The 26084-nt window shown below is 47.3% G+C and overlaps 1 protein-coding gene across 1 annotated transcript in view; it reads left to right on the top strand.

The window, feature by feature from the left end:
• The window catches only part of Chchd6 (coiled-coil-helix-coiled-coil-helix domain containing 6), a 266137-nt gene that overhangs the window by 21960 nt on the left and 218093 nt on the right, over positions 1-26084 (top strand). Inside the window, exons 2-4 of the mRNA XM_008828575.2 lie at positions 2510-2687; positions 7046-7118; positions 9069-9213. Of these exons, the coding sequence (XP_008826797.1) occupies positions 2510-2687; positions 7046-7118; positions 9069-9213 (396 nt within the window). The remainder of the gene's footprint in view (positions 1-2509; positions 2688-7045; positions 7119-9068; positions 9214-26084) is intronic.

The raw sequence follows: 26084 nt of genomic DNA, 5'->3' as shown, positions 1-26084 counted from the left end.
CACTTTCTTTTCAGTTGTGTTCTTTGTGTATTCTCAATATGAATCCCTTCTCAGGTGTATGATTTGTGGATGTTTTCTCCATTCTGTGGGCTCCTTCCAGTTGCTTGAGTATGTCTTGTAATTATCAGAACTTTACTTTTGATGAAGTCCAGTTATCTGTCTTTTATGGGTCACTTTTACTTTTGGTACCATAAGAATCCATGCCTCAAACAAGTCATTCAGAATTGCCTCCATGTTTTCCTCTAATAGTTTTATTGTTTTAGCTCTTACATGTAGGTTACTAGTCTATTTTTTTAAAATATTTTATTTTTAATTTATGTGTATGTGTATATTGCCTGTGTGTAGGTAAGTGTGCCCGTGTCATACAGTGCCCACGGAGGACAGAAGAGTCCGTCGGATCCCCTGGAACTGGAGTTAGGACAGTTGTTAGCTGCCATGTGGGTGCCAAGATTCAAACCCGGGTCTTCTGCAAGAGCAGCCAGTGTTCTTAACTGCTGGGCCATCTTTCCAGCCCAGGTTACTAATCTATTTGAGTTCGTTTAGTGTAGGGGTCCAACTTCGCTGTCTTGTGTGTGAATGTCAGGTTGTCTGCATGTCATCACAGATGGGCTCTTTCTCCATGAATTATGTTGGTACTCATGTTCTGTTTTCTGTTATTGTGTTGAAATACTTGAGTCTGAGTTTTTACAAAGAAAAGAGGTTCATGCAACTCACAGTTTTGATGTCTGTAAATCCAATAGCATAGTGCTGGCTCTGGTGAGGGATTCCCCTGACTGCATCACTTCATGGCAGATGATATCACCAGGGTAGAGCACATTCAAGAGATCACATTATCAATGGAACAGAGTAGGGAGGAGTCAGTAGTGACTCCACACCACTAGGCCCACTTCTTATGGGTCCCACCAAACTTGCATCACAAACCCTTATGACCCAAACTCAAATCATAGCCCGACCTTGACAGCATAATCCTGTTGGCCATCAGTGGACCACAGACACAGCTTCATTCCAGGCCCCCTATCTCTCCCACTGATAGGTTTGTTCTGCATCCTAAATACTGGAGGGATTCAATTATTAATATAATCTTTATCAAAGAAATGATCATGGCAAATGATCATTAATGCTTAAACACACACATCCACACATGTACGTTCTCATACATGTATGCACACACACACACACACACACAGAGTAGCAAAAAACAACAACAAAAAAGGTAGAAGTGAAAATCCTGCTCAGCTCTTCTTGCCAACTTATCCTCCAGTGCTGTGGTGAGGATCCTGCAGCCAGCCCTTCTGAGCAGTTCCTGTATGTGCATCTGTGAAGAGATGTGAAAAGTCAATGTAGATTTGTGTCTATAAATGTAGGTGTGTATGTATTCACATTCAGTTAGATTTATGTTTGCATTTCTACAGTTGTGTGTTCTTTTCACCAAATTGAGATGCATTGAAAGTCCTGCAACTTGCTAGCCGCCTTCCCTGTGTCACACAGCTCCTTCCTGACAGGATATGGGTATCTTGCCACAGTCCTCCATGGTGGCTACATGACATCTCACAGAATTGTGCACTATGATTTCTTTGAGCAGTTCTCTCTTGGATGTTCATGTTTCCAAGCTTTTTTCCCTCTCTTCCAGTACCACAGTGACATCCTAACACATACTTGTACACACAGGGGACTACTTTTCTCCGGTAGATAGCTGGGAGTAGAATTGCTGATGGTGTCTTTTGTCTTAAAGCCATTTTTAATGTTCTCCCCTCAGCTGTGCTTTATGACGGCTTGTGTATATTAGGCACTTAATAAATATTTACTGAAGTGAACTCTTAAGGGTTTTTATCTGGGATTTATCCCTAGCTTGCTACTTCATCTCAGTAAACTGTTTTATGACACCCTCATGCCTATTTTACTTCCTCTAAAATGAATGAGCGTTTTGGTTACCCGGGCTTCATTAGGGGAATCAGGTGAAATGAATCAAGAAGTATTCTGATTATCTGCTCTGTGTGGTGCTGGAGCTGGGGAGTGGGGGATGAATGCTAGGGAAGTCCAGCCCTGGAGGTTTCCACACAGGGGGCTGCTTCCCTGGCAGGCATCCAGGGTGGGCTGGGGGAGGGGAGAGATGGCACTTTGTGAGGGTGTGTGCAAAGGTTCCTGGGAGAGAACACTGAGCTATGTTGAAAGGACCACTGATGATGGACATGGGAGACTTGTGGGGCTGGTGGGACTCAGAGGGTCAGGGAGTGTGAATGAATGAAGGATGAGGTGTGAGGAATGACACCCCAAGTACAGAGTGCCAAAAGGGCAGTGGGGGGCCAGGGAAGCTGAGGAGCCAGAGGTGCCTTCCTGGGGTTGTCTTCGAATTCCAAGTGAGCTTGCTACTGGGCCACCATGAGAGGCTTTTGAATAGAATTATATTCCTAGAGCTGGTCTCAAGAAAACAGTGTGTCCAGTAATTCTGTAGCAGGAGTAAGAGGTTCCTGTCATGTAACTTTTTCCCATTTCTCACTTCTTCCCAAAGCTGTCTGAAAGTGTGGTGAACCGCATGAAGGATTCCAGTCAGCCTTCAACAGGGCAGCAGCCAGCCCCTGCTTCTGCACCTACTGCCCCTGCTCCTGTGCCCACTACTTCTATGCCCACACCTCCTCCACCTTCTGCATGTGGCCTCCCAGAAGATACCTCTAAAGCCCCTCAGGCAGGTAAGGCGGGAAAATGGGAGAAGCGGCTGGGAGAGACGAAGTCTGGCTTTTGCTGGGCTCACCTTTACTTCTGTGTGGAGCAAGCCACTGCCTCCTGGGACAGTGCTCTACATGCACCTACAACAGTCACTGTCTAGTGCAGTGAAGGGTCCTGGCATAGTCAGAGCTTGTGCAACGTGGGGCCAGACTGTTTCCCTTGCTGGTTTCTGTTTCTCCATGTGAGAGATGAGGCAGAAGGAGGAGATCTGACAGCTCAGGTAGGAAGTTGCTTCTGATTTTCAGGATCCAAAAGAAGCAGAAGCCATCCTCAGCCTCAGCAGCTCTAACCAAACTGCCAGTCAGGATGAAATATATGAAAGTGGCCCAATGGGGTACTTCAGTGAGCAGCTCTGGTGCCAGCCTCAGCACCCTGACCTGACCTTCCCAAGGCATCTTGGCCACTAGAGCTGGTGCCCATGCTGCTCTGCTATACCTATCACAAATAGGGAGGTTTGTGCTTTCCCAAACAACCACTTGGAACAAACACAATGAAACAAAAAGCCTTTAAGAAAGAAGGCTGCAGTGTTCAGCTAAGATAGGATTTAAAAACACTCTTTGGGAATAACTGCTGTTCTAGCCAGTAAACCCTTGTGAGAATATGGGTCTGTTATTTGAAGTTTGATATTTGCTTTTTAAAACAAGAAATCGACTGGCTTAGGAGCAAAGTGTTAAGCCACTGTTGAGGGACGACTATGCCACTGCCTGGGAATCGTAGTGTGTGGCCTGGGTTAGTGTTGCCTTTCCCACCCACCTTCTTTGTGGGGTTGTAAGATTACAGAGTGGGAGCTATACTTTGTCCAGGACATGTGGCAGGTAGACAGGGTACTCTTTTAGGATGTATGCAACTCTAGTTAAGCACCAGATAGCCACCATTGGGGTCATTACTTGGTGTCACCAAGTAATACTTGAAGCTTATTCCAGCTCTCTAAGGCCAGGCATGGTACAGAGCAGGCTCCTCATGTGAGGGAGGGGCTGCCTGCATTTGGAAAGATAGGACCCTGATGGGTGGGAGGTGAGGAGAGGTGAGGGGCCCTTCAGACCAGGAGGGGCTGCTTGCATTTTGCCACTCTTCTGTGTGTCTGCCCTGGGGCTTCCCATGGACATTAGAGGCCATTAGTACCTGATTCACTCTGAGATCTTTGTGAAGTGGCCGAATAAGCTCAAAACCCTCTTGTCCTTTACCAAGAATGCCTCTTCCCCTAGAGATGAGAAAGATTGAAAAGGGATCTAACCACCCTGTGAGCTTTAATAAACCAGATTAACTGGTGGAAGGAGTGATGAAAAGGTGAGAACGACCCCAGGATACTGTCATTTCCGCTGTGACAATACAGGAAGCTTTTGCTTCAATTTTGGTAAGTTTCAGCTCTTTGAAAAAGGAATGATGGTGGTTCAGTTGTCATTTGGTTTTAGAATAACAAAGTAATTTTACAGACTGTTTTTTGGGTTTTCGAATGTAGAAGATTGAGCAGAAATGGACTGTCTTGAAATGGACTGATTTAAAGATATTTTTTAAACAGTTTTTGCCTTTATGTTAGTAATGGGATAAAGATAAAGATGTTAAAATTAAATCCTTACCTCACACCATAGCCCAGGTTTAAAAATTGAAGTGTTAAGAAGAGCTTTTCCCATCAAATAAAGAAATCTATACTAAGAAGAAAAGTAGAAAACTGTATGAAATTATAGACAATTAAAAAAATACTGAGGTATGGATGATAAACTAGAGAACAATGCTTGACAGAATGCTTTAATTTCTGTGTATGAAGAGTTTTACAGATCTTTTAAAAATATCTTTATGTATATGAATGTATTGCCTGTACATATGTAAGTGTACTGGTGTCATGCAATGCCCTTGGAGGTCAGAAGAAGGTGTCAGATCCCCTGTAACTGGAGCTATTTACAGTTATTAGCTGCCATGTGGGTATTGGGAACCAACTTGGGTCCACTGCAAGAGCAGTCAGTGTTCTTAACTGTTGAGCCATCTCTCCAGCCCATGTTTTACAGATCTTTAAGAAAGATAGTGCAATAGAAAATAAGCACAAATGGCAGATATTTGTATGATGAGACTCCCCATATCACTGGTAACTGATAGATATTTTACAGGGTGCTCAGTACTGAGGAATCAGGGACCTGGGCAGGCCAGAGGGAAGAAGGTTGATGGGTTAGTGCCACATTCTCTTCAGTGGGTAGAGGTATTATTTTTATGGTTATGAAAGGGAAATTTTTAATTAATTAATTTTTGAGACAGGATTTTGTGTAGCATGGGCTGGCCTTGAACTCTATGTGGCCAAGGGTGAACTCCTGGTCTTCTGCCTCAAGCTCCCAAGTGCTGGGATCACAGGTGTGCTTCACCACACCTGGTTTATGTGGTGCTGGGGGTAGAATCCAGGATTTCATGCATGCTAGGCAAGCACTCTACCAACTGAGCTCCATCTCATCACAGAAAAAGGAGAATTATAAAAAACCAAAAGTAAACAGCACAATTTATACCTAACTAAAGCCTCTGTGAGTGACTAGGAGGAGTTTTAATGTAGAAGCCCAGCCCCAGCAGTCAGTCAGCTCCAGTAGCAGCCATAAAACCCCAGCAGTAGTCAGTCAGCCCAGGTAGCAGTCAGCCCTCCTATGCTTTAGTCCCAGCCGAGACCCTGGCATGTTACTGAGGAGTGTGTGAGGTGTGTCCTCCTCAGACCTAAGCAGTGCCAGTGTTCTCATGTGAATTGGTGTGATGACTTTTAGACGTGCCTATGTCCTGGAAGAGAATAACCCACCTCTGGATGGCCCTTCTTGTCCCTCATTAATAATTGGTGCAACTCCAGCAGCTCCTGTCTTAGAGTCCTAAGATGCAGATGGAGGATGTCAGAGAGGGCACATAGGTTTGGAAGGATGGGACTGGGGAGGAAAAGAGTGACAATACCTTCATTGTTACCATATGCAGGAGAGAAGTCCCCAGTTACCTAGATTTTTCTCTAGATAAGTCTAGAAGTGAGACAAGCTAAAGTATAGTTGGGTTTAATATGGAGCGTTAGCATTAGAAATTTGTAGAAATGGGTGCTGTTTTAGTCTGTTTTCTGTTATATAACTAAATACCAGGTGGTGTGCTGGATAGTTTAGTGTCAACTTGACACACCTGGGTTGAGGGAACCTCAATTGGAGAATTGTCTTCATTGAACTGGCCTGTGGCCATGTCCATGGGGCACCTTCTTGACTGTTGAGTGATGTGGGAGGGCCCAGCCCACTGTGGGTAGTGCCACCCCTGGGCATGTGGGCCTGTGTTGCATAAGAAAGCAGGCCGAGTAGGAGCCACAGAAGCCAGCCAGTAAGCAGCATTCCTCCATGGCCTGTGTTCCAACTCCTGCCTCCAGGTTCTTGCCCTGAGTTCTTACCTTGGGCTCCCTGATGAACTGTGACCTGGGAGATGTAAGCCAAATAAACCCTTTCCTCCCCAAGTTGGTATTGGTCAGAGTATTTTGTCACAGCAATGGAGAAACAAACTAGGACAGGTGGGGTAGTTTAGAAAGAAAAGTCTATTTCTTACAGTTCTGGAGTCTGAAAAGGCCAAGGTCAAGGGGCACCATTTGGTGAGGACCATTTTGCTGGTGGGAATTTTGAAAAGTGCAAGTTAGCCTAGGTTATCATATGGGAGACAGAGCAAGTGTACCAACTCAAGTTTCTCTGCCTTCTTACAAAGCCACTGATGCCATCGTGGGAGAGCTGTCACAATGTCATCTAATCTGATCAAAGGTCTTGCCTCTTAATACATTTGGAATGGAAATAATGGTTCAACATGACTTTTAGAGGGACAAGCATTCAAATCGTAGCAGATACCAAAATAAACATGATGCAAGAGCCTCCTACCCACTGTTGCCCTGGTGCCCAAATCTAGACCAGGGGCTGTGGATACACAGCAGAGCAGGTATTGCCTACAGTGACATCTGGGCTCTGGGTAGGAGCTGATCTAGATTCCACAGAATTGCCTAGCAAGTAGGTGGACTTAGAACATTCCACTGAAGTGACTTTGCCTTCTGCCAGTCCAGTGCTGTGTACATCCTGGTATAGAGCCCTCAGGGGTACAGCTGCCTTAGGGTCACTGGGCTTTCCAGAATGATTGAATCAAGGACATGCTTCCATCTACCTGTAGAGCTCTGTGGTCTGTCCCTGGGACATGCTCCTCTGTGGGGATGTATCTATCCACTTGCAAAGTGTTGCTTTCTTAGGGAGCACATTGAACCATGGGTATGTGTTCCTGTGCCCTGACTCTGGTGCCCACCTGCCTTCATTTATACTGAATGTTGTTAACTTGCCCTTTTCTGGTTCCCTTGCAGACTCCAAAGTACCCAGGACACAGAGCAGTGGTAGCCAGCAGCCCTTGGTGATGGCAAAGGAGAATCTCAAGAGGTGAGCCTAAGAGTCTATGTTCCCTCTCACTTTTCCCCCTGAAAGCCATTTTCCTCTGGATGCCTTCTCACATCTGGGGCCCTGAAAGACTTGCCTCATATTTTATCTCACTTGTGTTGGAAGACGGCTATATGGTGGCCCAGATCCTAGTTTTAGAATGAAAACAGTAACAGTAAAAAGGATGTAGGGGAGTTAGTTACCAAAGATGGATTCTTAAAAAGCCATTGTTAAGATGGGCATGGTGGTACACACTTTTAGTCCCAGCACTCGGGAGGCAGAGGCAAGTGAATCTCTGAGTTCAAGGCCAGCCTGGTCTACATAGTGAGTTCCAGGCCAGCTGGGGCTACAGGGAAACCCTGTTTCAAAAAGACCGCCCCCAAAAAATCCATTGTTAAAGCCCAGTTCTATCTGAATGACTTCCTACCAGTATACCAGTACAGACCATGATCCTGAGAGCTTGCCACATCTCTGTAGGAGAGCTCTTTTCTCTCCCCCAAGGGTGTGTAGGAAAGTGGATGGGACAAGAGGTCCCTGGTACACAGGCAGGCCTTCTAATTCTGTGACCTACTAGTTGTCACCTTGAGAAATCACTAAGAAGGAGTAAGAAGATGATGTCCTCAGTGGGGCACTATCAGGAGTAAGACACACGGAATGGTTCCTGGCTCACAGAGACTGTTCTCTGCAGTCCTTACTTCTTCATCATCTTTGAGGAAATGGCCTCTGTGTGGTACCAGGGCCAAGACTTAGCCCATGGACCCAGGGTCAGCCATGATTGGGGCCCTGCCCTCTGGCAGGACAGACTTGTAAAGTCCCAAGTTCTCAAAAACTACTCTCCCAAATCCCAAAGGCCTCTTCAGGAATAACTAACCTACCCTCTACCCTGGCCTTTTGTCGGCGGGGGGCGGGGAGGAGGAGTCTCCTTATAGCCCCAGTTGGCCTGGAACTCTCTATGTAGACCAGGTTGGCCTTGATCTCACACAGACCTGCTTGCCTCTGCCTCCCAACTTTTGGAATTAAAGGCATGCACCACCACACCCAGTTTCCTTGGTACTTTTAAAAACAATTTTAAAATAATACATACTAATGAAAGGCTTAGAAAACATAAAATTAAAACAAATCTCCCATAGACTCATTATCTCAGTGCACCTGCTGTGGGTGTTTTGGGGAATCTCTTCCATGTGGTGCTTTCCCTTAGCTTAGGGTGTTTAACATCATATACAGTTTTGTATTTTGCTATTTTCACTATTATAATCTGCTTTCCATCAGTTATGCCTGCTTTTTAGTATGCTTATTGCTCATCAGATTATTTGTTCTCAATTTTTGGATTCAATCTATATATAAGTATTTTCTACTGGTACTGTGATACAGATCTGTAGGATCATGCTGTATTTTCTTTTAACTTGACCTTGATTGTTGGACTGTAATAAATACTGCTGTGAACATTTTAGTATTAACTTTTCTCTACTAGGATACACTAGGCAAAACTCCCAGGGTAGGTCCAGGGTTAGGAGTGTACTCAGGGTGAAGAATTAGGTGTCCAAAACAAAGGACAGCTGCTGTCAACAACCTCTAGGCTCTCAGTACAGGCGAGAAGGGGGCTGCCCACCTTGCCCACCCATTTGAAGGGGTTGCTCACATGGGTTTCAGCTGTCCCCTGACAAATCTCTCTTTGGCAGGAGCTGCCTGATACCTTGCCTGTGGCCAGGTCTTCTGTTCCTGGTCTGTGTTGTCCTAAGTGTCACTGTCCCCTGGCCATGGGTGCTGTAACTGACCTAGTGGTGAGAGGATGACCTTCTGGGTAGCTGAGGGCTAGCTCAAAGTTCTGGTGGCCCACAAACCCCAGCCCTACCTAGTCAGGTGAAGTGAATAGGTAGGCTTCAGCCTTCCATACCCTTGTTCTGCCAGTGAGGCCTTGTGCACCTGATTCTCCCTGTTGCTCTCCTGGCTTAGGTTCCAACAGGAGCAGGCTGCAGTCCAGGATGAGCTAGTCCAGGTGGCAAAAAAGGAGAGAGAGGCAGCCGAGAAGCGCTTGAAGGCATCACTGCCGAAGAAACGGGGCAGCCCCAGCCATGAACAGCAGCATTCGGCACAGCTGGTGAGTGTGTTTTCCTGAGTTGGCTGGTCTGCCAGATCGTATAGCAGTAGGTGCCGGAGGCCTGGCCCTGAAGCCTGGTCCCTCTGGGCAGTGGGGCTCAGGTTGCCCCCCTGGTTGTATCAGTTGTGCCTTTCAGGAAAGAGTGCCTTCCAGGCCACGAGAATATAGGTTCTTCAGGTTCTGACTTACAGATTTGCCATGCCACCTTGGCATGGTCCACCTCTGTGATTTTAGGCCCCTAGAGCCATAGGGTCTGACAGTCTCATTCATGGCAAATGTCACAGGTATAAGGGCTGCAGTGCTGTGTGTGCCAAGTGGTTACTGGGGGTGTAGGTCTGGGACATATAGTATGTAACACCAAGTGCATTATTTCTATAACCAGGAAGCCCAGGAACAAATCATAGCTTTGCTTACTAGCTTTGGCACACTGAGCTTTGATGGAGGATCATGATGCTCGCACATAGGATTGCCCCAGGGATCAGGGATAATAGCTACCCAGGGCTTAGCACGTGTTGGCAAATCATGAAAATGTGCTATGACTGCTGTTATGTTATTAATCATTTAAGTGATTGGAGCTATTAGGATCCTTTCTGCTTAAATGCAGAGTTTATTCTATAACATGAAGAGTCTAGGAGAAGCACCCCCAGGGTGGACCGATTCAGCACTTGCAGGTATTATCAGAGACCCAGTGCTCCTCCTCCTTCCCCTCTGCTGTCCCATGAGCCAGTCTCACTCAGGCTGACTGTTTCCATGGTTCTGCGATAGCTGATACTGCCTCGTGGTCACAACTTCGCGGCAGATGAAGGACTGTGTCAGCTTGTTTGTCTCTGTTAGCAAGGACTGCTGTCCAGAGCCACCCAGCAACATTCCTCTTCCATCTGGTTGGCCTGAATTGCACTAGGTACCTAGGGTAAATCACTTATCCCCAGAGGGACCATGGAGGTTCCACTGCCTGCACTTAGGGCTCTTTCCTAATCAGTCGGAAGGTGAACATACAGCATCAGGACTGATGGTAGATGGAGGAGGTATGGCTGTGGACAGCATCTGTTGACATTTGCTTTGGAGGCCACGGGCTTTGAGACCAGGGACAGTCTTGCCTGTATTAGGTCAGCAGCTTGTGTACACAGGAAGGTACAAAGTCTGGGTAAGATTGCTACTTTGGGATGAAATGGGAAGAAAGGTACGCTGGCTGTTCTGATAATTGCACAGGTGTTCAGAGCATGCAGTGGACACATGAGGAATGCTCTGCAAAATGCTAACCTTTGGGGTCCTAGGCTTCAGAAAATTTTCAGTCTAGGGGAAAAAGACTTAACTCAAGAACTTTGAAGGAGGCCAAACTCGTTCCAGTAAGTATTGAGTAGTAGAGGTGAGTTATTTGGGGATGCTGTGAGCTGCTGGGAGACCAGAGACAGCATTTGCCCTCACTCTGGAAGATATGCATCTACCAGGCCAGTGAAGCAGTTGTGACAGGTGAGATGCAGGGAGAGAAGGAGGTCTGAAACCAGATTATAGAAGGCTTTAAATGCCTTGAGGAGCTAACTCACAAGGTGACTCTCTGCACCTCTGAAGCAGTGGAGAATGCCTTACAGTCATAAGGACTGGTGCTTTTAGAACTCCTTGAGTTTCTGATGAGGAGTCAGGTGATGCAATGAGAAAATGTCCAGGACTCAATTAGGGAAGTTCCTGACATTAGTCTCTGCAGAGAGGTAGGTTGTCACCCAACTGCAGGCAGCCTGACAGCCAGTGCAAAGGGCTCTGTTCCTGGAGAGGTTGTCATGTGGACTAAGCAGGGCAGGATCATTACCTCACCTGAGTCAGTCCTCTGGAGATAGAGCATCACAACCTAAGGGTGTACCATCACTTCATTCTCACCTGGAAGGTGTTAATTACAGCGAAGCAAGGTTCAAAACCTCCCTTTTTTCTACTTGCCAAGGAGAAGCTGGTCTCACTTTCTCCTCACTGTCCTAGGATAAGAACTGCTGCTTGTGAAGTGGGAGGGAACTTAGATGCCCTTGCTGCATGTGTATGTAGGGTTTCTTGTTTGCTTTTTTAATGAATTGTAACTTTAGAATAAAGAAAATGCATTATTGCTTGATTCATCTGATGTCTAGATGAATAGTGCTCCCTGTAAATCAGAGCTTCTAGGAGACAGTGGAGCAAGCTCCTTCCTGCTAGAAATACCTACTTTTCTAAGCATTCCCATTTTTTGGCTGCTTAGCATCCTTTTCTCCTTACAACTAGTGTCTGATTTTCTTTTGGGAGATTTCCTGTTTCCAGCAGTCTGTAGCCTCAGTGAGATTGTAATTCCAGTGCCTACCTTCTGTGAAAGATAGGTCTGGGCTCATGTCCCATGCTCAGTCAGGGATACCTCCTCCCCAGGTACATCAGTTTGGACTGAGTACAAGGGAAGGTGGGAGCCAGAGCAGCAGTTACTCATTGCAGTGGTCTCTGCAGACCCCTCATGCTTATATATCTTTTAGGTTAGGTTATATCATTTGCTCTCTATTATCTCTTCGGGATATCCTTACTTTCAGTCTCGATACCCTTCTTAACTTTCCTTCCTCCTGCCTTCTTAAAGATTGCTTCATCCTCTGATAGCTACTAGTCCACTCTTACTTGCTTAAGTTCATGGTAGTTGGTTTCTGTTGGGTGGTGCTGCAGCAGGCACACCTCCACACCTTCTGTAGGAGATGCTGCAGCATCAGGTGCACGTCCTGTAGGAGGGAGCCATAGCAGGTGGTTCTGGCTGCCTGACTGGAAACCCAGTCACTGTTGTGTGTCAGAAGCTAAAGTGTTGGGCAGATGCTATTGCCATCTCTTTTAAATGAAGTGGCTCCCTTTGGGTGGGTAGGATTGGCAAATATTTTTAGTAGAGAGAATTCTAACTATGGAGCAATTAAATGAGGGGGAAAAGGTGGAGAAAACCTGAAGGAAGTATGATGTTTCTTTCCTATCTAAGTCTTTTACACTGTCCTAGTTTACTTTTCTGTAGTGATAAAATACTGACCAAAACCAACTTGGGAAGGAAAGGCTTATTTATCCTACACATTCCTGTCACAGTTTATCCTTGAGGAAAGCAAGGCAAGAACTCGAGCAGGGCAGGAACCTGGAGGTAGAAACAGAAGCAGAAACCATGGAGGAAGAACACTGCTTACTGGCTTGCTCCCCCTTGTCTGTGCTCAGTCTGCTTTCTTATGCAACCTAGGACCACTGTCCAGGGATGGAATTGCCTACAATGGACTGTGCCTCCCAATCAGTTAGAAATGAAGAAAATGCTTCACAGACATGGCCACAGGCTAATTCCGTGGAGGAAATGCCTCAACTGAAGTTCCCTCTTTCTAGGTGTGTCAAGTTGACAATCCTAGCTATCCAGCTCATATTCCTTTGACATGCAAGCACTGAAAGAGGCTGGTGGTTGGCAGCCTGCTGGGCCTAGTAGTCTGGATGTTTTTGGGTCATAGCACATTTGCCTTGACCTGGGAGCAGATCTACCTGAGGTACAGCTGGTGGCTGTTGGAGTGAGCTGGCTACCTTGTGTCCTTAGTGCCCCTGTGATTCCGTGTCCCTGAGTCCCACACCCTCAGGCCCACAGTCCCATCTGGGTGTACTGAGAGCTATTTGGCATTTGATGTGCTCTTCTTCCCTCTGTTTGCCTCTGACTTTTACAGTATTGATTTTTAATCCTCTTCTGCATGAGTGAATGTTTCAGCTCATTATTGGGAAAAGTTCATAAAACTAATGAGAAGGAAAGGTAATAATTTTTATACCCTGCTTTCTGATGACAAAAGTATTAACATTTCCCATCTAGTGTAGCAGTAATGAGCTGTTCTGCGTGTCATGCCTGCCTCCTGTGCCTGCCCCTTGTAGCCTGGTCCATCCCAGTTCTGCTTTGGGCGAAGGTCATGAGTATTTGGAGCCCATGCGAGCTGAGATTCTCTCTGAATTGCAGAGGAAGTCTGGAGTCCAGTCACACATTCTGGGTAGAAACAAGAGAGAATGAGGTGATTTGGGGACCTGCATCTTCTGTTCTGAGGTATAGAGCTTTAACAGTCCAGTGAATAGAGAAATAAATGCCTGGTAGAGTGAGATATACAGTTTTGCTTGTTGCTTTCCTGACAGGGATTAATAGGTATTTGAGATTGCAATATACCTGACAGAAAGCAAAAACCTTTTTCTTTTTCAGTGAGCAATCCACACACACACACACACACACACACACACACACACACACACACAGTGAGCATAGTATATGTTAGGCACTGTGTTAATTTCTTGATAGATGGAAATAAATAGGATGCTGCTCCTGCTCTTGAGCAAATGTGTTCATTAGGAGAGTTAAACGTTCTCAGGGTTGACAGTAGGGAAGCCACAGAAGCCAGTATTCAGTGACATTTAGGAACGTAGAAGGAGAACTTGGGATGGATTTTTCTCTTCATAATAACCATAAGGAGGGGGCTGGAGAGATGGCTCAGCAGTTAAGAGCACTAGCTGCTCTTTCAGAGGACCTGGGTTCAATTCCCAGCACCCATATGGTGACTGACAGCCATCCATACCTCCAGTTCTAGGGAATCCTACACCCACTTCTGACCTCTGTGGGCATTGCATGACACAGGTGCACTTACATACATGGAGGCAGTACACTCATATTCATAAAATAAAAATAATAATTAAAAAAAAGAGTCACAAGGAGGAAAGCTCTCCTGCTTAGCACCAACTCTGGGAAGTGGAGAATTGGAAAATCCAGATGTGGGGTCAGGAGTTCTGAGTCAGTGAATTCCTCCATCCCTAGATGTGGCCAGTCCAATTTGACAAGTTCCGCTAAAGAGTGGCTGTCTGCCTGTTCCCTGGATAGAATGTGACTTATATCTGTAAGTCCAGCTTTCAGAAGGGCTGAAGCAAGAGGATTTCCACGAGTTTAAGGTCAGCCTGGGCCATACTGTGAGTTCCAGGCCCACTGGGGTTATATAGCAAAACCCTGTCTTATAAAGGGAGTGGGGACGGTGAGATGACTTAGTGGGTAAAGGTGGTTGCTGCCAAGCTTGATGACCTGAATTCAATTCCTGGGACCCACATAGTAGAAAGAGAGAGGTTACTCCTACAAGTTTGTCTTCTGACTACTACTTGAGTCTCTCTCTCTCTCTCTCTCTCTCTCTCTCATACACACACAAACACACAGAATAAATAAATAAATAAATGTAATACAGTTTTTTTTTTTTAAAAAAAGGACAACTACAAAAATGTTTATTTGACTCCTAGCCAGAGACTTAATAGATATGAGGCCTCATTTGCTGGGAACCAGGAAGAGTGAGTATTGGAACTCAGGTCTTGGGTCATGAAGTCAGGACTCGGCATCAGCTGAGGCAGTCTGGTGGCCTTGTACTACCTAGGTCTCTTCTAATTTGAGCCATACCATAGGCGTGATTCTGAATTCCCTCCAAGGTCTGCATTGCTGGTACTCAGATGCCTGGTAAAAGGAATAAACTGGAAAAATAGCCATGATATTCCTTTCTTTGCTTCCTTAAACCTTTTGTGGTGGTATTGTCTGCTGAGCCTGGTCTTTAGATTAGATCAGAGGTTTCTTGTTTTTTTCCTGTAAAGATCCAGATATACTTGAGGCTTTCCGGCCACACACAGTCCGTGAACATATTCTTTGTTGTGTTTATAACACTGAAAAATGTGGACCATTCTTGGCTCACAGGCCAGGCTGAAAGAGCCTGTTCACTGGATTTGACTGGTGTGCAGAACGACTCCTAGTAACAGTGTTTACTGCTAGGGATTTTTTTTTTCTTCTTTTGAAGACAGGGTCTTTGGAATTCACTTGGAATTCAGCCCAGCCTGACCTCAGACTTGTGGCAATCCTCCTGTCTCAGCCTCCTGAGTCCTGAGATTACAGGCATGAGCCATCACACTCAGCTTGGATTTTAATTCTCTAAATTTCCCTAAGTACCTGGTGGTTCAGGAAGCTGGGGCTCTGGAGCAGCCTCAGCTTCTTAGTGGGGGGGTTTCATGTGAGGTGGCATCTGAGCCCCAGTCTTCTGGATATTATTATTATAAATAATAATTTGTGTGTGTGTGTGTGTGTGTGTGTGTGTGTGTGTGTGTGTGTATGTGTGTGTAAGTGTAAACACATGTATTTGTAGGTACCTGCAAAAGCCAGAAGAGGTGTCAGATCCCATGGAGCTGGAGTTACAAGCATTTATGAACCATTTGATGTGGGTTCTGGGTTCTGAACTCTAGTCCTTATAGCACTCTTAACTGCTTAGCCAGCCCTCTAGTCTTCTGATTGTGAAGGAAGGTTTTTCTGGAGATAGTGTAGCAGGCTCCGCGGGAAAAGCCCCCAGACTTCTCTTTTAACTTTTAATTCATTTCTCTTTTGCCATTTTATGCAGCATTGAAAATCCCACCTTTTACACACATTGCCCACCTTTTTCTGTGAATCCTCTGAACACACATGTCAGCTGTCCAGATGACTCTGAAATTACTAAACCTTGGTCACCTCTGGGTTTGGTTCTGACAGTGAACCAAATTCTGACACTTTGGTTTAAACATCATAATTGGCTTCATTTTCAGTTCTAAAACTGGGCAACACTTCATTCCATAAAGTGGAACCATCATCCTGATGGCTGAACAGAGGAGCTGGCCTTATAGAAAGACTCCCTGGAGACAATAGAAACAAGCTCAAAAGTAGCAATATGGCAGTAGTTACTTTTTTTGTAAGCTACAGATGTGGAGACAGGACACTGGGACCTAGGCGATTATTTAGCTTGAGGGTATTGGGTTTTTGTATAAAGATTGAGGTGGGGGAGCTTCATGATCAGGCCTGTTCACCTTGCCTATGTGCAAGCTTGGCTGTTCTCTTTCTAATCCTGATTTCTGGGAAGGTTGGATAAGCAGCTTAGTTTCAGGTTGGCGGGGAACTTTGGCATGAGTGACTCCATTTTGATTTACCTGGTCTGTGCTGGTGCTTAGTCCAAAACAATGGCCTCCTATAATTTTTACTCAGCAGTTCTATTGGCTGCTTCCTTTCTTGACAATGAGCCTCATCTCTTATAGGTTTCTGCACCTTGTGGTTTTTATTGATGTTGGACATAGGCAAAAGAGGGACACAGACTGGTGCCCTTTCCTCTGCCCAGGGTAGCTCAAGAAGAGGGTCAGCTGTCCCTGGGGGAGGGGTACAGGCATTCTGATTCCAGCTTTGTAGAAGATGTGATCAAGAACTTGCTGGAGTCTGGAGGTGTTGGATATAGCTGATCTCACAGGCACCCCTGAACTCTGAACAGCAGCTGCATCCCAGGCTGTGTGGGAGGCTAGTGCCAGAGTGAAAAGGAACCTTTGAAAGGCCTCCTGGGGCCCATGAGATGTTGCTGTCAATGCTAGGTCACTGACCTATGTCCCAGGCAGATGGAGGTTTCAGCCCTTCCAGGAAGCATATTCTTCCTCCCATCAGGTGTCCTGTGAGTGCATCCATGCCACAAGGAAGTCCAGCTTTCCCATTAGCAGCCACCAGGCAACTGGTATCCCTTGGTAGGAGCCGAGGAGCTGCAGAGAGAGGACAGGTAGGTGGTTGCAGGGACGTGCCAGGACAGGGATTGGTCTGGACAAGGTGGCCTGAGAGATGCCAGGTGAGCAAGATGGAGGTAAATAGTGGTTTCCCTAGGAGGAAACTGGAAGCCTCAAGGGCTTGTTTATAGAAGCCGTTGCTCTGTGGACTGCTCAGGCTCAAGTCAGGGGAAGCCCCCATATCTGGGTAGTGCATATGTACATGATGTACTCTTAGGTGAGAAAGTGGGGACTTTTGGTGTGCTTCCGGCTTGGCCCTGCCACCCTATCATGGGGTTCTGGGTGCTTTGCAGAGCTATCTGTGGGAGAAGCTTGGTATCTTCCACCGCTTGCCCATGGAAGCAGCAAGTCCTCATTAGCTATGAACTTTGTTAGGCAAGTGGCTGATTGCGGTTCCATTTCTGGTGTCATTACTTCTAATTAACAGATCGCATGTCTACGAAAGTGTCTGTTAGCACCAGGGACAAGTAAGCAACCTGACAGCTGAGGCTGGGACCTAGAGAAAACTGTGAAGGAAGAATTTTCTTTTCAGTCTCTTAAGGACCCAGGCTGCCAACCTCAGCCAGGCCCTTGACCTCTGCCCGATGGATCCCCAGGGAAGCAAGCTGCTGGCTGCCCACCGATGGTGGTGTCAGAATGCCAGGAAGTACCCTCCTGACTTTCTATCTCATCCTAACTTGTAAAAGGCTCAGGACTGGCTGGCACTCTGGGCTTTGTGTTTTGAGCAGAGGTCTTGGTATCATGTATAAGCCTAAACTTGTGGGACATCTGCCTTCAGCTATGGGCCCTCCTCCATGGCTATGTCAAATGATGTGTGCTGGTAGTGGGGACACAGGTAGACAAAGGGGCAGTGCTAGGTAGCACCTGCCCAGGCATCCACCTGCCCCATCCTCTTCCTGTGGTGGAAGTGTCCCCACCCTTGTGTTTTACTACCTATATTATCTTGATGGCCTGTATGCATTTCTTCCTGCTTAGTATGTGGGCCAGTGCCTGCCCTCCTCTGATGCCTCTGAGAGGCTGGCAACTAGGAGAAGAAGGCTGGGGCTGGGTGTGAGTGCTCATGTGATTTGTTCATGATGCATTTGTAGATCCCTATTTTCTCTTGCCTTCTCCTAACTTAAACAGATTGTTTACCCCGTGGGTAGATGCCACTGCTGTCTACTGGTGCGGTAAAGAATGGGGGGTAAAAAGGTTATTTAACTGAGTCATCAAGTGTGCAGGACCCTTAAAGTCACAGATTCTCTCCTGTATCTTTGTGTCCACTCAGTGATCGAGTCGCGCCCCCTCTCATATCTAGGCTACAAGATGGGTACACTTGGACAGACCAACACTTGCACAGGGAGGTTTTGCTATGGCTTAAAGAGTGGGGTCACTTATCTCATGCATAAGATATCCAGGGGATAGTCCTGTCAGGCATGGTAGCCTAGCATCAGTAAGGGTCTAGTGTCTTTCTTATCCTCAGTGTACCTCTTCTCATGGATGCAGGGTAGCTACTGTGTCTCTAGCTATCACCTCATTCTCTAATTCAGAAAGAAGGAAGGGCCAGTGGAATTTTATTATGTCGAAAGAACCCTTCTTAGGACTTCCTTTGGCAGAACTGTGTACCATGAACACTTCTGAATGAAAGAAGGGCTGGGATATCGAGTCATTTTTACTGGGTACATAACTGACACAAAATCATCATCAGGGTTAGGTTATTAAAGAAGTGAGTTGGTGAGACCACCTTCTACAGTGTGGCAGCTTAGAAGGAGACTTGGACTCTGGGCCTAAGACCACAGGTGCTGTCTCTGTGACTTTCAAAAGTTATTCAGCCTCTGTAAGCATCACCTTCCTCTCAGACAAATGGCATATATCTCCTGGAGTTGGCAAGATGCCTCATCACGACAGTGCAGGCAGAGCATCCGGCATGCTCTGGCAGGCAGAAGGTGACCAGTGAATTCTTAGCATGGTGCCCAGCTCCCACAAAAGAGAGAAGCCCTGTATGTGACTTACAGAGACTGTAGGATATGAGTGGGTCATGTTGTCCCACCATAGCAAAGAAGGAACAGTCTCAGAGTGCTACTGAGTGCAAAGAGACTGCTTTGGAGAAGCTGGAGTATCTCTCTCCTCCACACCCTGTCGCTGTGTTCCTGTATTCTCTTAGCCCACCCTGTCTCTCTCTTGTGTTCTATATTCTCACAAAGTCCACCCTGCCCCTCTCTCCTGTGTTCTGTATTGTCCCAGAGCCTACCCTATCCCTTTCCCCTATGTTCTGTGTGCTCCCAGAGCCCACTCTCTGCTCTCTTTGTATTGTGAGGTTAATTTACATTTGGAGAAGAAACACAGCTTCCAGGGCTGCTGCTCCTGGTTACATCCATCTGGACACCAGGACTCCAGGGATTTGTTAGGCTTAGACCCAAGCAAGGCTATGGGAGGAGGGCCTGGGTGATTTTGTTCCCTGGCCATCTCTGCACACTTGCCTATGGTTCTGTGCCCCACATTCTTGGCAGCCTTCCTCCCCATGCCACATCTCAGCAGGACTTCTGGCTATTCTGCTGCTCTGCCCGTGGCTGGGGCTTGTGCTTGGAAGGCACCTGAGGGAGACTGGACAGTGTTGAGGAGAGCAAACCTTTTGTGTGGTACATGCCAACTGACAAAACTAATGCCATGAAACTGAGAAGCCCTGTGAGTATAACGTGGTGGAGTGTGGGTTTCTGTGGCCATGCCCTGCCCTCCTGCCTGGGCAGGACTGGCCAGGACTGGTCAGAACCAGACTGCCCACTCCTGTTGCTGGGTCTCCTTGTCTCTGCTCACTCTCCTTCCCTCCTGATCTAACACCCTTAGGGACACTGCTTTCTGTTTCTCTGTTGCTGTAGTGTGTGGTAGGGTTGCTTGGTCTGGCCTCTGGCTGCTTCCCTCCGCATCACCACCCTGTGGTGACAGCAGCCAATGTCAGAGTGCATGGGGCGGAAGGAGCGGGGATCCTCTGCTCCTGGGCTCCCAGTGTCAGGCAGTGTTCAACACAGGGCCCATTCTCTAGCTGACTGGTTGGACACGATGTCAGCCCCTTATCTTCATGCTGACACACACTGGACATTAATAGAAATACATCGGTGTAGCACATGAGCAGAATTTCAAGCAGCCACACCAGGCCAGCACTCTCGATGGCCTATTGTGTGTTTAACCTCTGCCGAAGAGGTTTTTGATGAGAAATGAATGAGTCTGTTAACTCTGCAGCTGGCATGTGGCAGGCTCTCTTCCTTCCTTTCTTTGCCCTTCATTCTCCACTGTACCTCCTTAATCCTCCCTCAGGAGAACAGGCTTTGCTGCCTCAGGAGTTTTGTTTAATCCACTGCTGCAGGCACAGCCCAGGGCCTTGGCTGGCCTTGAAGACAGTGACCCTGGAGTGGCCCCAGGAGGTGGCCTGTGACAGCAGGAAAGTCTGTGCCCTGTCTGAAGTATTCAGGTTCTCGCCCTGGTCCCTGCCTTCCCAGCTGTGCACAGTGCTGCTGGACCCATAGGCTGCTTCCCTTTCCAGCTACACTTAGTCTTTGGAAGCCTTTACTTTTTCCCCCTTGGCCTGCTTTCTGTTCTTCCTCACGATATGCTAGTGTACCCCAGCCCTTCTGATCGGAGTCCAAACCCCAGATGAAGGACTCCCTCAAATCTCTGACTGGGTATGCTGAGTGGGAGCTGGCTAGCCTTGTGTGTGCATCTGTGAGACTGCTGAGGACTCTGGGAACGCTCCACCCTCCTATTCCCATTGTGATAGAAGATAATAGGATGACAGGCCCTCCACAAAAATGGCCACAGCAGAGAAGGCCTTACCTTTCCTGATCCTGTGGCCCAGTTTTATTGCCTCATTCCAGGGGCTTCTTTCCTCTGGACTGCATCTTTTTTCTTTTTTCTTTTTTTTTTTTTTAATGTGTATGACTGTATTGCCTGCATGTATGTGAGTACACCTGTGTCGTGCAATTCTGCCGAGGTCAGAAGAGGGCTTCGGAGTCCCCTGGAACTGGAGTTAAGGACAGTTCATAGCTGCCATGTGGGTGCTGGGAATTGAACCCGGGTCCTCTGCAAGAGCAATCAGTGCTCTTAACCGCTGAGCCATCTCTCCACGGGCTGCATCTTAAATCAGAAATGTCTTTCCATTCTTCTTTCTTGTCCCATTGACCTCCTTCCTGGCTTTCCCCAAACTCTACAGTGTCTCCTAGCCTTATGCATTTTTTCTTCCCTGACAGGTCTATGTTGAGACCTACTCCAAGGCTGAGTGTCACCCTGCGCAGTTCCACTTGGCTTGCCACACAGGACTCCAGCCTTGGTTAAACCAGCTAGGTGCTTCTTCCACACCTGGGCCTTGCTCCTTGGGGCAGTGAGGGACCTTGATGGTTTAGGCAGGTCACCCCTGCTTCTATTGGCTCATCTTTCCTTGCACTGCATTCTAATGACTCCCTGCCATGCCATCCCAACCCTTTTCACCCATCCCTCCTCCTGGTCTTCCATGCTGAGGAAGAAGTTTCCATCCACGTTCTGAGGTGTCTTACCTTCAGACAACCTGGATCCTGGAACTAACCCTCTCCCCTCCTCAGAGTCCTACTTTCTGTACCCAGCTACCTGCCTGAAACCAACCCCCTTTCCTAAGCAGCTTTTCTGGGTGCTACCTGGGTCTTCCCTTTGTCACGAGTTGTAATCTTGCTTTTCTTTCAAACTCATTTGGTTTCCATTTCTATTGGTTTCTCCTCAGATGCCACGCCCATCTTTCCAACAAATCTGTCCACTGCCCTGCACTGCCCTGCATGTGGTATTTGACCTTTGAACTCACTTCTATTCCCTCTGTGCTATAGCTGTTCTGCTTACTTGGCAAGCTCCACCCATCCTCCATCCATCTGTCCACTGTGTTTGGCATGAAAAAGTGACATGGTCCATCCACACCCCACTGGAGCCTAGGGTGAGAGGCATTAAGTGAGAAAGCATCTTTGAGCTGTAGGCAGACAGGAGTGATGCTGGTAAAGAGAATGCTTAGAGAGAGCAGCGGCAGGACCTGATTTAAGCGGAGGCTGGCAAAGTCTTCTCTGAGGAGCTGACATTTGGGTCAAGCTCTGGGGGCTGAGTATGAGTTAGAGGGAGTGAAGAAGAGGAGCAGGGAAAAGCAAAGAAGAGGGGAAGGAGAAAGAGGAAGAGGGAAGAGGAGCAGCAGCAGCAATAACCGCAGCACTGCATGCAGCACTGCAGTCAGGGTCAAAAGAGTGTGTTCAAGAGCCTTGTGGCACAGGTGTGGGGAGAGTGGTAACTTAAAGGGACTTCAAACAAAGGATCCCAGCACAGTGGAAATTCAGGGTCTGAGATATAACAGGAAACTTATGATAGGTTTTTGTTAAGTGGAGAATGACTCAGAGTAGGTAAGACCCAAGGAACAGAGGTCAAGGGAAGCCCCTCAGGAGTTCCAGAGAGATGTGATGACCCACATAAGGGACAGTGACAGTCTGGGGAAGAGTTGAGTAGACAGGTGACTGAAGGTCCACAGGTACAGTGGCATGAACAAGAAAGATGCTGCTTCCCTTTCTTGTAGGTTGGTGGTCCCGGCTAATGGAGACTGCCAGCCTCAGCAATTGTGGGCTCTTAAGTGGTTTCTCCAGTCTCCCTGCCTCCCTGCCCAATGGGGAAGGGCCAGATAAGTTCATGGCCAGTCTGTTTTAAGAGCAGGAACAGAAGTGAGTACATTGTTTTGGACATGCTGTGGCTGGATGGCAGTCACATGGTTCCTCTCAGTTGTAGGCTTCTAGGATTGCCCAACCAGCAACAAGCTGAAGCTCTGTTACAGTGAAGGAGGGAAGAATGTTGTTGGGGGCCAGATGGACATTTGCCCTCTCTTCTGCTGCCTCCTTGTTGCCCTCTATGACTCCGATATCCATCTTGTTCTAAACTTTGGGTCTCTGTTCTCTAAGTGCTGCTGGGTTCTGTGTTAGTCACTTTTTCATCACTGTGACAAATACTTGAGAGAAACAATTTAAATTTTAAATTATTTTATGTGTATGAGTGTTTTGCATGCATGTAAGTGTACCATATGTATTCAGTACCCAAGGAGGCCAGAAGAGGGTGTCAAATCCCTCAGAACCAGAGTTACAGATGGTTCTTAGCTGCCATGTGGATGCTGGGAACCCAACCCAGGTCCTCTGAAAGTGCAGCCAGAATCTCTCCAGTCCCCAAGAGAAAAAAATCTAAAAGGAGGAAAGGTTTTGGCTCATGGTTTCAGGGGTCACGGTTCATAGCTGGCATGCTGCATTGCTGGCTCTGTTGTTTTTGAGTTGTGGGGAGGGTGGCATCATGGTGAAAAGACATGGCAGTGCAAAGTTGCTCACCTCATAGCGATCAGGAAATAGAGGTGGGGGAAGGAGTGGGAGAGAGAGGAAGGAGAGGGAGAGAAAGAGGGAGGAAAGGACGGCAGAGAAGAGAGACAGAGAGAGAGAGACTGGGGGTGGGACACTACTTCTGTGACCTACTTCCTTCAACGAGACCCTCCCTACCTCCATAAGTTTCATCTTCTTCCAATAATGCCATAAAACTGTAAGTCCATGAGCAGATGAATCGGTTAGGCCAGAGTCCTAATGATCTCGTCACTTCTTAGTGAATGGATCGACTAGCTAGGGACCAAGCATTGATCACAGGAACCTTTTTGGAGGGGAAACTGCATGCCCAAGCATAATGTTCTCCATGAACTCTGCATTTGAATCATGTACAGAGTATTTTGCTGCTGTTATAACTGCTTGGTTCTGCACATTTACTAGTAATGGGGCCCTAGAGAAGGCATAATACTATCAGCTTCACCCATGGGGGGTGGTTTCTGAGGAGAGGGTGCAGGGTTATTTTCCTGAATTGAGCTAGTTTTGACTTTTCCTTTCAAATGGTCAGCTGACCTTCTAGGTGACCTTCAGGCTTCCACCAAGACCCCAAACGTGTTCTGTTGTTCTGAAGATTTTCTGTCAAGATGCTAACCATGGCGCAGCACACAGCTTTCCCACAGCCATCTGTACAAAGTTCTGCCCTGGCCAGACCTCATAGAGGGCCAGCATTTTCTAGCATATGAGACAGACTAGAGAGAAGTCCTGCAGAGCTTGGGCCACCCTCTTGGGAGTGGGATCAGGATGAGAACTGAGATGGATCCAGACAGCCTTGCTGCTGGGGCTGTAGCTATTGAGGCTCTAGCCCTCATTGAGCAAGGCTACCTCTTAGCCTGAGATTCAGCTTGGATGCCACTGGCCTCTAAGACCCCAGGTAGATGCTGCGGCTTCCTTTCTGCCCTCCACATAAGTGAGCAGCCGCCTCAGCTTCAGTGCAGATTCCATGTGCCAGCCAGTCAAAGTCAGCCCATTAGCTGTCCCATCTGTCACCATAGATGGAAAGTTCTTCTAACAGGTGGACAGGCAGTTCTTCCATGCTAATGAGGAATCTACAGAATTCCTCCAGGGCTTTGGGACATTGCTGTAGGCTTAGCCTTTGCCCCCTCATTAGAAAGACACAGCTGTCCAGGGGTGGTTGGTGCTCTGTGCTGACTCCAACAGAGCCCTCTTGACCCTAGAGGGTTGAAAGGATGGGAGAGAGGCTTGGGAGGAGGGTGTGCATTCTCATGTTTCTGATCCACTGTTTCCCCTGGAGTTACCACCAGTACTCGGGGGGAAGGGAATGTGTGCTTTTATCTGCTGTCCAGACCCTGCAGGCCCTCTGGTACTGGATCCCCTCCCAGACTGCTTTGAACGCAGTTGTTTTCCCTTGGTAAGAATTTGTCTGCTTGGCATACCTTGATTCTTATCTCTCCTTCCCTGGAGTGGTAGGATTCCATTCCTTTGCTGGCTCCAGCCACAGCTGACCTGAATTTTTAGGGCTTTGGGAGTTCTTTATGTCTCTAGCAACTGAAGAAGTTGTGAGTAGTGGTCTAGGGTGGGATTCAGGAGCCAAACTGCCTACTGTGTTCATGACGAGGTTGTGGCATCTCTGTGTCCCTTCTGTTGAACAGCGTGGTGATGGAGCCTTGTTCCTGGAGTGTTGTAAGGGCTCTATGACAGAATTATGGACTGCATTCAGCAGTATGTAACCAGCAGCCATTTTTCATGTTACTATGCCAGTTTGTGTCATCATCCTGATTATTCACACCTGAATATGTTTATACAGCCCCCTACCCTTTGCCAGACACACCCCTCCTAGACCTCTGTCCTGCCCCCTCAAGGATACCTCTTATACGAGTAGCCACTCAATGCCCACGTAAAGTATTCTCTATTCTATGAAGTTCATGTCAGATTTGTGGCCAGAACCTATAATCTGTGTGTTTGGGTGGGGACACCCTAGGTGGGCATTTTGGAATTGATGTGCCTGCCCCATATACTTCCTGCTTTGGGTTGGGGCAGGCTGAAGGTAGGAGCTGTTTGTACTTAGGAAGAGTGGGGAAGTTAGAAACGCATAATTGACTTCTTCCTTTATTTCATTCAGTCACTGTCTCCTGGGGAACTGTTTTCTTCAACAGTTTTGGTTGTTGCTACAGCCGGGAGAATCCCACTGAACACTGGGAATAAGGTCCCAGAGCTGCTGAGAGGAATCTTGGCTGAGCTGCCCCTTCTGGGTTTGGGCTTCTTCCTGCCATGCATGTTGAGCAGAGCCCACTAGGTGGCAATCCTGGGCCACTTGTTGGCTGGGAGGGTGGGAGTGTTGGCAAAGCCCCCAGCAGACCAGAGCTAGGGCCTCTTCCCCATGTGCTCCTCAGAGGGCCTGTAACTGCTGACTCTAGAGACTCTGAACATGGTCAAAAGAGGATAAGGTCTTTTCTCTGGGCAGATCTTCCACCTCCTTCCTGTTGTTTTTTTTTTTTTTTTTTTTTTTTTTTTTTTTTTTTTGGTCTCCTTTTTTGTGCACTCTTGGGGCCGTGTGGGCGCCGCTGATTATTGGCAGCTTATTTTCTTTTTTTTTTTTTTTTTTTTTTTTTTTTTTTTCCTGCTGTCTTGGCTCTCTCTGTTGTGCAGCTCTGGGGCTCTGGGGCTGCTGCAGCTCAGGGGTCAGTGTTGCCCCTGGGGAGCCAGAAGGAGTTCTCTCAGCCCCTATGGTGCTGCTGTCAGGGGTAGCAGCCCCCTCTTTTCTTGCTGTATTCTGCTCCTCACACAGAAAGTTGCTGATGGTTTGGCTTGAGTCCAGAAAAATAGAGGAACAGTTGGGAGTAGATGGAGGTGAGAAATGTTTAGGATGGGCTGGGCCATTCCCTCTCAAAGGTACTCTTTTCCCAAGCCTGGGTAGTCACACTGCTGCTCTTTGTCAAATGCCCCAGGTTGGGGTTGAATTAAGAGTGGCTC

The sequence above is a fragment of the Nannospalax galili genome, unplaced genomic scaffold (assembly GCF_000622305.1).
Source record: "Nannospalax galili isolate Female #2095 unplaced genomic scaffold, S.galili_v1.0 scaffold332, whole genome shotgun sequence".
In the NCBI taxonomy this organism is placed as follows: Eukaryota; Metazoa; Chordata; class Mammalia; order Rodentia; family Spalacidae; genus Nannospalax; species Nannospalax galili.
This window is presented reverse-complemented; position numbering and strand designations above follow the sequence as displayed.